The sequence below is a fragment of the Tupaia chinensis genome, unplaced genomic scaffold (genome assembly GCF_000334495.1).
Source record: "Tupaia chinensis unplaced genomic scaffold, TupChi_1.0 Scaffold000384_1, whole genome shotgun sequence".
NCBI lineage: Eukaryota > Metazoa > Chordata > Mammalia > Scandentia > Tupaiidae > Tupaia > Tupaia belangeri.
Window position 1 is genome coordinate 404,109 of NW_006159886.1, and position 11,752 is coordinate 415,860.

The window sequence follows — 11,752 nt, forward strand, 5'->3', positions numbered from 1 at the left end:
CGCGCACGCTCACGCGCCCGGCGTGAGTTTTAAGCCGCCGGGTCCGGGACACGAACCGCGGTCGACTACGTGGGAGTCCAGTGACATAGCCATTATGCTAACTGCTGGTCCCCTCCATGATTATATTTTTGAATTACGTCAGAAGAGCAAGTTTTCTCTCCTCGGAAAGTAGCTACAGCATATCCGCTTGGCCTGCAAAGCCTGCCCTCTGTAGGTGTCGGGGTGGAGTGGGGAGGGAAAGCACAAGCCCGCCCCACGCCCGCGGGCCCACCTCGAGGATGTCGATGACCACGCTCTCCTCGGCCTGCCGCGAGCTGCGCACGTCCTCCAGAACCAGGGCGTAGTGCACGCCGCGCGGGTCCGACTGGTACAGGTTGTAGGTGTCCACCTGGTACCACTCCTGCACCGCCACGAACACCTGGCTCTCGTCTGTGCTGATGATCTGCAGGTCCTGGGGGCAGGGCCGGGGACAGGGTGAGCAGCAGGGAGAGGGGGCAGGGCCGGGGGGCAGGGTGAGCAGCAGGGAGAGGGGGCACTGGGCAAGCCCTGCCCCCCGGGTCTCCCGGGAGCTCAAGAGCTCTCGGAGTCAGGTGGCTCCGGCTGTAGCCTCTGTGGCCTTGGACAAGTTCTGTGACTTACCTGGGCCTCCATTTTCACATCACAAAACCAGGGTGATGTTGGACCCTCCGTACTGGCTGTGGGAGGGAGGCCTAGGGACACCCCTCGTCCCGGCCCCCCATGAAGCACTCTGTCCACCCATGCAATGGGGAGGAGTTTTTCCTCCATTGCCTCAGATGGTTAGAATGACTCTGGGAGGTGAGGGGCTGGGCCGCCACAGGCCGCTCATGCTGGCGCTCAGTTTATCACTCAGCACATCTTTACCTAGCACCTCCCAGGTTCTAGGCCCGGGGACGGAACCAGAAGCGGTCCCTACCCTTCACAATGAACTCTAGGCAGGAGGAATTTTTGGACAAATCCACTCAGGCCCTACTTCCCTTGGTGTGATCACCCCCAGGCCACGAGCTGCCATTCGCCGTGGCTGCTAGTCCTGCACCCAGCCCTCACACCACAGGCTCAATGTCTGGGTAGAGAGGCAGAGAAACAACCCAACAAGAGCCACACAGGTGTTCAGGGAGGGCTTCCCTGAGGGGGTGACCTTTGAAGGTGAAGTGCCAGAAAAGGAATAGCCAAGGCAAAAGCTCCCAGCCTCTCGGTCTCCCCTTCTGCATGGGAGCAGGCAGTTTGGGTTCAACAGCCTCATGCTTCAGCTTCAGGTTTTATAACTGAGGGGAAAAAAGAAAACTAATCAAATGAAAAGAGGAGAAGCAAACCAGAGCCACGCTTGGCTTCTTGTTTTGCTTTCCTGTGTGAGGAGCCACGTGCAAAGGCATCTGAACAGGCCCGTTTCAAAGCCGTGACGAGCTTTTATCCTCCAGACTCTATTACCTTGCCTCCTATCACTCCGAAACGTTTATTGCCCGTCTGACAATATAGCTGCCAAGAGACGGAGCGGAAGACGGATGGTGCGTGTGGGGCCGGCGGGCCTCCCTGCAGAGGCCCCCACCCCGCGCCAGTGCCGTCTGGGGCTGCGCTCACTCTGCAGGGTCTCACTGGCCGCGAGGGCACGGGGAGGGCTATTTCCCCCTGGATAATAACAGACCAAGTCCCTGTTCTGTCCACGTGAGCGTGGACTTCCACAGAGGGTGGAGACGCTGTGGGCAGGCTGCTTGAGGCAGGCCCGATTCCTGAGCACCGAGGCCGGCCCCTTCCCCCTAAGGTCCTGACTGGCCCATGTTGGAGGTCCAGAAGGGCTTTGCAGAAAGACGAGGGGAAGTGAAGCCCACAGAGAGGGCCTCAGCAGTGTAAGCTGGGCCCCATGTGCATGGCATAATCTAACACAGACAGATGACCGGGGCCAAGGAGCGTGCGACTGGGGAAGGATCACCGAGGGGCTAGGTCCTGGCAGTTCCCATCTGGGAAGGGACAACACGCGTGATGCGGAGCCATGGGTGCATGTGAAGGGCCAAGCATGGGAGCAGGATTGTCACAGCTCTTCTCCTCCCCCCCCTCCTCACTGCTCCCCACCGAGTGCCAGAAGCCTGAAAGCACTTTATCCACCACTGGGCATCTCCTGCCCCACCAGGCAGGGCTTGTCCATCGGCTGTGCAGTGGCAGAGCACCGAACCCTGCAGTCAGAGGGCTGGGTAGGAACCCAGGCTTCTTTGCTTACTGCCTGAGGGGTGGCTGGGGGTGGGGTACCAGGACGCGCTAGGTGCTCCCCAGGGGGTGCCTGGCATCAACTGCACTGTCAGGACCCAGCGTTTGTGATTGCGTTCATTCAGACTTTGCCTCCCTGCCCCAGAATGCTTAACTCGGAAATATTAACCATAATCTGGAAAACAAGACAAAAAAAATGTATAAATTGACTCAAAGTCACCTGCAGTGTCCCCCTACAGAGATCTGATATCAACATTTTAAAATGTTTCCATTTGGGTTTTTTCCCAAGTGTGATCTGTATAGTTTTACACGTATAGTTTATGGCTTGCTCTTTCACATTATACGGGGAGCAGTTTCCTGTCACAAAAACGATTTACACACTACTTTTAATGACTGCATGGTATTCCGTTTGTGGACATACCGTAATTCACTGAACTGTTTCTTGACTGCCAAGCCCTTGAGCATTTTCAGTGTTATTGCAACATGGTCACGAACGCTGCCAGACATGGATGGCTGACTGTGTGGCCACTTCCTTAACATAAATTAGAAGGGAATTGCTACGTGGAAGATTAGGGACATTTTTAAAGCTCTTGTTACATGCTGTTAAATTGCTGCCCTGAAAGTTTCTATTAATTCCTTCCCTACAAAGAGGGTTACAGCATACTCATTCAGTTTATGTCTGCCAATATTGAGATTGGTCTTTTAAACATATTTGCTGATTAGAGAGTGATACATAGTATGCGTTTTTGCTCAATGCTGCATTTACTGTGTTCTCTCTCTCTCTCTCTCTTTTTTTTTCGGAAAAGATAGAAGCAGAAACATTTCTTGACATGATTTTTGAACAAAGAACATCTAAAAACTAGTGTGTATGTGAATGTATGTGAGTGCACATAGTTGGGTGGCTTTCTACATCAATTTATGGAAGAAGAGACCAAGATTGAGAATATCCGATATTGAGTCGAATTGGGTTTGCTTGTAAGTAGCAGAGCCTGGAAAAATGACAACAACAAAAAGGGGACCTAAGATAGAAGCTCCTTTCTCTCATATGTAAGAGGCCTCCAGAGGCAAGTCCATTATCAGAACACGACAAAGTCACCAAAGACGAGACTCCTGGTTACCACCCCACTGTCCCATGATATGACCCAAATGAGTGAGTCTCAGTAGTGACATCCACAGACAAAGCAGCAGGGAGGAGGGAAGGACGGGTGAGAGAAAGGCTGGGCTTTCATAGAGCGCTTTAAGAAGTCTCACAGATGGTTCCACTAACATCTCAAGGACCAGATTATAGAAGCATGGCACATATAGCTGCAAGGGATGCTGGGAAACACAGTCTTTCAGATGAGAAGCGACACACCAGCTAAAACTTGGAGTTTGCTAAAACTAAGATGAAGGGCAGAAGGGATGTTTAGAAGTCTCCAGCAACTTATTCCACAAGTTAGAGAAATGAGGAATTGAGGCCATCAAAGAAAGGAGAATAGGTAGGCAGGCAGATAGAAACGATTACATATACATATATAGCCTTTAGCTGCAGTGAATGTATTTTGGAAAAGTTTAAAACCATGTTCAATAGGCACAAGGGGAGAAATTTCTCTATAAATGTTTATATGAAATCTATGGAACATTCTTATGAACTACCTTTACTAAAGTCATCCTGGCATCCACGGTTCCTGGTGAGAAATCTGCTTTTAGCCTAATTGATGACTGCTTGTATATGATGATTCGTTTCTCTCTTGCTGCTTCAAGAGTCTCTCTTTGTCTTTTGACAGTTTGATGATATGTCATGGTATGGCTCTCTCTGTGTTTATCTTTCTTAGCATTCTTTGAGCTTTTTAGATATTTACATTCATGTCTTTCATCAACTTCAGGAGACTGTTCTCTTTTTTTTAGCCCTTCTTTCTTTTTTTTTTTTTTTTTCGGAGAGGTTCTTTTTATAGGGCGCATACACTCACCAGACAGACAGAAAGAGAGAAATCATCCCCCAGGGGGGATGGCCACGCCACAATCCCTTCTCCTCCATTCTCCTCTCAGGATCTTGGGCACGTACGCACACGCGCCCGGCATGAGTTTTAAGCCACCGGGTCCGGGACGCGAACCGCAGTCGACTACATGGGAGTCCAGAGACATAGCCATTACACTAACTGCTAGTCCCTTAGCCCTTATTTCTTACAATTAAAACTATTTCGTCTATTTCTCTTTTCCTTCTGGGGCACCCACAATGAATATGTTGGTCATTTGATGAACCAGCCAAAGATCCCTTAGATTGCATTCACTTTTCTTCAGTCTTTTTTATTTCTATTTCTCAAGCCTGATAATGTCACTTGTCTTATCTTTAAGTTCCCTGATTCTTTTTTTCTGCCTGCTCAATCTAGTTTTAAATTCCTCTATTGAATTTTTAATTAGCTCTAGAATTTCCTTTTGGTTTCTTTTTATGTTTTCTATCTCTGTATTGCTATTGCCACTTTGTTCATAAATTAGTTTCAAAAATTTTCAAATTTTTCCTTTAGTTCTTTGAGGATCTCTAAGGTAGTTATTAAAGTGTTTGTCTAGTAGGTTTGTCATCTGGTCTTTCTCAGGGAAGGTTTTAGTTCATTTATTTTTTTTTTCCTCTGAGTGCATCTTACTTTCTAGTTTTTGGTATGCCTCCTTTGTTGTTATTGTTACTGAAAACTAGAGCTTTGATTCTAATGTCCAATTAGATTGGACGTTAATCTAATAACATGATGATTCTGGAATCGGACTGTTCTTCTTCCCATACATTTGTCATTTTTGCCTTTGTTTTGATTGTTGTAGGCTGCCCACACCTTCACGTGGAAGCTGCCCCTTCCCAAGCATCAACCTTACATGTAAACTTTTGGTCTGCTCAGGTCTTTCTGAGCCCATGCTTTTCCATAGACATCCATAGTGACTGTCATTGTTCGTTTGTTAGTTTTGCCATAGAGTATGTGTACTCACTGGAGAGAGAGACATGGAGAGAGCAAAGTGGGAATTTTCTTCCCCTGGGGGACGATCATGCTACAATCCCTTCTCCTCCTTTCTCCTCTTGGGATTTTGGGCATGCACGCACGCACACACACACGCACACACGCCTGATGTGATTTTCAAGTCAGGGCTCAAACCACAGTCTGTCATGTGGAAGTCCATGCCACCTGCTGGCCCCATGGTGACTTTCTATCTTCTCCTGTGTATGTGTTTGATTTTGAATATCCAAGTATTTAAATGTCTTGTTCCCAAGAGGCAAAAAGTGGGTAATAAAAGGTGATAAAAATAGGTTCTGATCCTTTCAATCTCGTGGGAGCTGCTTCAGTCAGTGGCAGGGGGCACAAAGGCTGGACCTCCGCACGACTCCGTAAGAAGCAATGAACAGAGCGCAGATCCCTCAGATCCAGAGGCCAGGGCTTTGTGGTCCAGTGGGTTCTGCAAATTGTGTGTGCTGTTCTAGGAGCACCTGCACGTTAGCCTGCCAAGGGGCTGGGAGTGGGGGTGGGTAGCCTCTACCCAGAAGAGCTAAAGCTGTCAAAACTGACCTTGATATATGGTCCACACCTCCCCGTGGAGACTGTAAGCCTCGGAATAGACTCCACGCTTCAGATCGTTACATCAGGTGGCTTTCTCCAGGACAGCTGCTGTCCAGGTGGGAAGGCGGGTTTCCTGGTGCTGCCCACCCTGTCCTCTTCCCGACACCCCTCTCTCCTCTGTCCTTATATTTCCTGAATTTTATTTTACTTTCAGTACATTTATTGCAGATACGGAAGTATTTGACTTTCGATTAAATCTGATTACCTTATTCTTATGAATGTTTTTATGTAATTGGTAGTTACTTGTATTTTTCTCCTCTTTTGTCTGTTTAAAGCCTTGGCCTATTTTTTTCCCCTTCCACTAGGGAACTTGAGTATTTCTCAAAAAATCATTACAAGTAAACAAAAAAAAAAAAGGACATTGACAAATGTAATAAAAAAAACCTCTTCACTCTTTACTGCTTTCATAGACAGGTAAATTAAAAGCAACGAATGGTACCATGTATACCCTTCAACGTAGAATGAAAATATAAAAAAATGGATCAAACACAAAATTGGACAAAGCTGTACTAAATCTGGTCTGGTGTGGTGCCAGTAGGTGGTGTGGTGGTTAAGGTCCTAAATGCCCACCTAGATGGCCCTGCAGTTCAAGTCCTGGACCTGACATGAAAAATCACACCAGGCACATGTACATGCACACCCCACATCCCAAGAGGAGAATGGAGAAGGGACTGAGATGTGGCCACACCTCTGGGAGATTGGTTTTGCACTCTCTCTCTCTGTGTCTCTATCTGGTGAGCGTGTGCATCCTATGGCAAAAACCTTAAAGAGAGTAACACACACAAAAACTCGGTTGATTGAAATGTTGGTGGTGGTAGGGCAGAGCTCTTTAAGAAAACCACTAAGCTATACAAATATTTGTGTCCTTCATCCAGAGTTCTTCTTGGACTTGAACTTGAGAAAATTAAAACGACACACCTGCAGGCATGGATACATTCATTGCAGCACTGTTTATAATTATGAAGGTGGAAACGATCCAAATGTCTAAACAGTGAGAGTCTGGCTTAGCTAAACAAGGTGCAGTCTCCTCCGCTGAAAGTTTCAGTCATTTAAAATGGATATCATATATCATTCTGGAAAGATTCTCACGGTACGATGTCACGTGACAGCTGGCTGGGGACCAAGTGCCTGCTATAACTCAGTGACACAAGTCACTTTGGCATCTGTCTAAGGACTGTGGGGCGAGGTCCCGAGGACCAAAATGAGGGCCTGGAAGACTAGGGAGGGAGGTTTGTGGGCGGGTCCTCCCTGCTCTGATTTTTATTGTTTTCATAGAAAGTGGGAAATTGAAAAAAGCTATGGGGATGGCATGGGGGAGGGACAGACCAAGTTACAAATTCACCACAAAACCACAAAATCTGATTAGGAAACTCAATTAGCCAGCTCTACAAGTTGCTGATGGGAAATGCCGGGTCGGGGCTGTCTCCGGAGCCTGGTGAAGAGGAAGCGGTCAGCTGGCCTTGAAGACCCCGGAGGGCTCTGGATGTCGTATTTCTCCAAAAGCAACCTCCTTGCTACTCCCCTCAACTGCTCACCACTGGTCCTGGGCAGGGGACCCTGAGAGAGGTCGCTGTCACGGTAAACGCCCCTGCTCTGAATGGCCCCCAGTCTCCCCTTGAGACTCTAGGACATGAGAACACATACGTGTCTGCCACCTGCCGCCCGGTCACCACGTCGGCCATCCCTCTCAGCAGACCCTCACTATTCTTGCCCTGGGTTTCCACAGAAGTGGAGGAGGGGGATCAGTGCGAGGGGCACGCTGTCGGGGCTGCAGTGACGTGCGTGCTGTGACTCACATCTGCAGACGAGGACGGAGGACACCATGGTCCAGGGACGGGCTGCGTTACTCAAGGTCACAGAGGTCATGACTTGTGGCTTTAGAGGGCACTCAGAAACAGCCAAACTGCTGGTGCTGGTCCAGCCTTCCCCAGACCCAGTGCAGAGGGGTGTGGGGAAGGGCCCAGGACGAGCCCGACTCAGGCTCCGTACCTCCGTCCCCAACACCTGCACAAGGAGCCGAGAGACAGGACACTCCCCATGCTGCAGCCCCTGGGTCACTGCCCCCAAGGTCTCAGAAAAGACGCTCAGATGCTGAGAAGGTCACTCAGCTCCCAGGGATGCCAACCACCTCTGCAGGAAATGGAACCGCTAACTCTTCATCTACTTACTCAGCCAAGCCTGGAATTCATCTATTACGTTCACTCCTTTTCTTTCTTTCCTTCCCTTTCCTCTGCTTTTCTCTTTAGTTTCTTTTTCTTTTCTCTTTAAAGGGAAGTATTTAAAAGGTCTCAGGGACTTTCCCACTTCTGGCTCAGGAGAGGCCTGGCAGTGCCCAGGGCAGCAGCTCTTGGGCTCTGCTTGGAGGGCCAGAGTCACGGTCACTCCCACCACCTCGCTCTCTGCCCCAGGGCCTTTGCTCACACACTGCCCCTCATCTGAACCTTATTCCCAGATGAAATGTTCCCCACGCATCCCCAGAGGGCCTCCGCTGGCTGCCGGGTCTAAATTGGCCACACACTCGTGCACACGTGCACACACACGCACACGCCGTCTCTGCGTTTCATTCCCTGCGTGGCGCAGCTCACAGCTCGCAGTTATGTCACACTCGGTCTTCTGCCCGTTCCTTCTGAAACCTCACAGGAGCAGCACCCGGGGCATCTGACTGAGCTACTGCATCGCCTCCTGCACGGTTCCCAGCTGAAGTCAGGCGCTCACTATGTATGTGTGGGTCGGGGAAGGGAAGGCTCAGCCGCGTTCCTAAACTATGCCGCACGTCATCCAAAGGTTCTCTGGAGGGAGACGTGGCGGAAGCTGGGCTCGGGCTCTCCTGCACCTAGGGTTGAGACCTGCTTTGTTTCTAACTAGCTGTGTGACTTCCAACAGGTTCCTCAGCCTCTCTGAACTTCAATCCCCTCCTCTCTAAAATGGGAATAACGTATGAGCAGAGTGGGGACTGGAGCTACGTACTGAGGCATGGCTAGGGGCAGCGTTTCGGAAGCCCCAGGTCCCCTTTTCTTGCCTGCACAGGCAAAGGAAAAAGAAATAGCATTAACTGAGCATGTGCTCTGCGCCAGACGCCTTACTGGGCAGCTGAAACGCAAAGGTGAGTACATGGTAAGCATCTATCCCTAGCGGCGCTGGTGGGAAGAGAAGGCAGAATAGGAGCGTCAGAAGGTGAAGGGAGAGGAGCAGAAAGCAGAGGCTGGGCAGCCTGGAGGGTCACTAGGAAGTGCCACTTCTCTCCAAATGTCACACGTGCCAGAGCTCTGGGGAAAGAGACCGAGCAGAGGTCGGAGCTTGGCAGAGTCCCAGGCCGGGATGAGACTGGGCGTAGCTAAGGCTGGAAGGGGCTGGGCTGGTTGGAATGGAGGGTGCGAGGGGGAGTGGTTGGAGGGAACATGGCCACACCTGGTCTCGTCCACCCTGGCCAGGGGGCCGCTGAGCACCTGCAACGAGGCCTGCTGCCACAGTGCGGGCCTAGGGTCCGGCCACATGTGGGGGAACGGGCGTCGCTCTTACCTTTGGCAATGCATACTTCGGCAGTCTCATCAGGACAAATTCATTACGACGATAAGAGACATAGTATTTGGTCCTGTTGGTTGAGGTTGCCTAACAGGAGGGAAGAAGCACATTTTGAAGGGTCTTTATTTCCGGTAAAGCCCTATTCTCATGAACAAAAAGCCATACATTGTATTCACCTGATGAAAATGACATTTTCTTCATTTATACTTGAGCTGCCTGAAACAGACTCCTATTCATCCATCAAAACCCTATATCAAACACCCTTCCTCTAGAAGTCTTCTTCCTTCAGTTAGAACTAATCCCTTTCCCTCTGGTCTCTCTCAGCACCTCATTTTCCTATCTGAGTTATGAAACAGGATGCAGAAAGTTCTGTTCACAGACTTCTTTAGTAGAGAATACGTTTATGAGCCACTCGGTGGAGGAGGGGACAGCCCAAAATATGCTCCTGTTACAAACACTGACCGTCAAACTGCAGGCCTGAAAAGACAGGAGGCTGCAGTTCTCAAGCATTGCTGACGTGCTGGGCAGCATCTGGGGCAGGGGGCTTTGCCCGGGCAGCTCAACTCATCCCGAGACAAACCACCTCGTCAACGGTGCCGTTTCCGTGTCATGGAAGAGGAAAGGGAGGCACAGAGACGGTGTGCGCTGTCTCCCATGGCAGGAGGCGGAGGAGCCAACAAGGGCGACGTCTGCTGTCTCAGGTGGGGTAGGGGGAGCGAGGGAGAAGGAGGAGTAAGGGGCCTGCGACAGGGGGTGGAGGAGGGGCGGCGGCTGCAGAGGGGCCGATTTCTGTAAGCCCTAAGTCTCGCTGTGTGTGCACATGCAGGCAGGTGTGTGTGTGTGCTCTCTGTGTGTGCGTCACGTGGGTGTGTGTCCCATGCACCTATGTGAGTGTGTGAGTGCACATCCCTCACAGGCACATGTGGCCCTGCATGTGTGAGCATGAGTCCTGTGGGAGTGCATGTGTGTGAGTGTATGCCCCATGTGTGTGTGTGCTTTTGTGCACATGTGACAGCGTGGTGTCATACTTAAGAGCACAGACGCTGCCCGGGTTTAATTCCATGAGCCACGTGGCCGTGGGCGAGTAACACGACCTTCCTGAGCTCAGCTTCCCCCACAGAATGGGGTGCAAAGGTCAGAAGATCCCCGATGGGGGGACTGCATCTGTCAAGCGCCCTGGAGCAGCAGTGTCTGGGCCTGGAAAGCCCTGAGCATGGTCACCATGGCAAAGCAAAAGATGTGCGTGTGAGGCATCGTGACTGCCCTGCCTCGGAGACGGGGTTCTCTGGAACCTCCCCCTCGAAGGCAGGGCCAGGAGGCCTTGTAGTGGTCTGGCCCTCACTGTGCTCCAGGCAGGGAGTGCTATGAGTCCAGAAGCTCAGAGAAAGGGCCTCTGGGGTGAGGAAGGCCAGGAAGGCTTCCTGGAGGAGGTACTGCCCTGTGCCTTCAGAAAGCAGATCTGTGCAGTCTGGAGGCAGATGGCCTGCTTGGTGGGTGGGGAGAGCGCTGGTGAGAGTGGCTCAGAGTGCCCCCTCGCAAAGCCCCGTCTTGATCAGGTGCACACAGAGTGGGTGGGAGGACGCAGGGCCTAGGCTGAGACAGTGCGTTCACTGGAGAGGGCGCTGAGGAGCCACGGGTGAATGGCAGCAAGTGAGGGTCCTACAGGCGGCTGGCGCGGGCGGCTGGGGCTCCGGAGAGCCCTGGAAGCTGCCGGCTCAGCGGAACTGCACTGCCAGCTCTGAAAGATGCAGATGTGACTGGCCTGGCGAGGGGCCAGGAAGGCGGCCTCCATCTGCGGGAATCCCCTGAGCGCTGTGACTCCTTTGAACATGTGGGCCGCCTTTTTATGCCCTCATCTTCTCAAAGTGACTGACCTGAGGCTTCTGGCCCCAAGGGAGCCACTGAGGGCAAGGGCAAGTCGAGAAGGCCCAGTGAGCACAGCGCCAGCCAGGCCCGGGGCCTTCTCTTGGCTGGCGGGGCCTCCCCTGTGGGAGGGGTCAGGCCACTGCATGGATTAGCCCACCGAGGCTCAGAGGCAGGCCAGGGCCCTGTTGGGTTAGGTGCGGGTTTGACAAGACACCCACTCTACAGTCCCAGTCCCTCTCCAAGGGGCCTGTCACCCTCCACAGGTGGAACAGCTTCAGGAAGCGGCTGAGGGCCACCAGCCTGGGCTCTGACCAAGGAAGACACAGGCTGGGCGCTCTCTTCCTCTGAGAGCTATAGGCCTAAAGTGGGGATGGAGGTCAGGGAAGCCTTCCTGGAGGAGGGGGCATAATTGAGTCTTGGAGAAGGAGTCTTGGTGGAAGAGGGCGCCTAGGCAACCCAGCATGGGAAACTGCATGCACAAGTGCAGAGGGAGGATTAGCCGCGGGTGGGCCTGGCATCGGCAGAGGGCAATGGAGACAGGGCCGGAAGGGACGGCCCGGGGGGGGCAGCGG

At 51.8% G+C, this 11,752-nt stretch overlaps 1 protein-coding gene across 1 annotated transcript in view; it reads right to left on the bottom strand.

Annotated features, from left to right (window-relative positions):
- SORCS2 (sortilin related VPS10 domain containing receptor 2) overlaps positions 1–11,752 on the bottom strand; it is a 585,200-nt gene that overhangs the window by 65,748 nt on the left and 507,700 nt on the right. Inside the window, exons 8-9 of the mRNA XM_006153641.2 lie at positions 9,312–9,401; positions 272–451 (exon numbers count right to left, since the gene is read on the bottom strand). Of these exons, the coding sequence (XP_006153703.1) occupies positions 272–451; positions 9,312–9,401 (270 nt within the window). The remainder of the gene's footprint in view (positions 1–271; positions 452–9,311; positions 9,402–11,752) is intronic.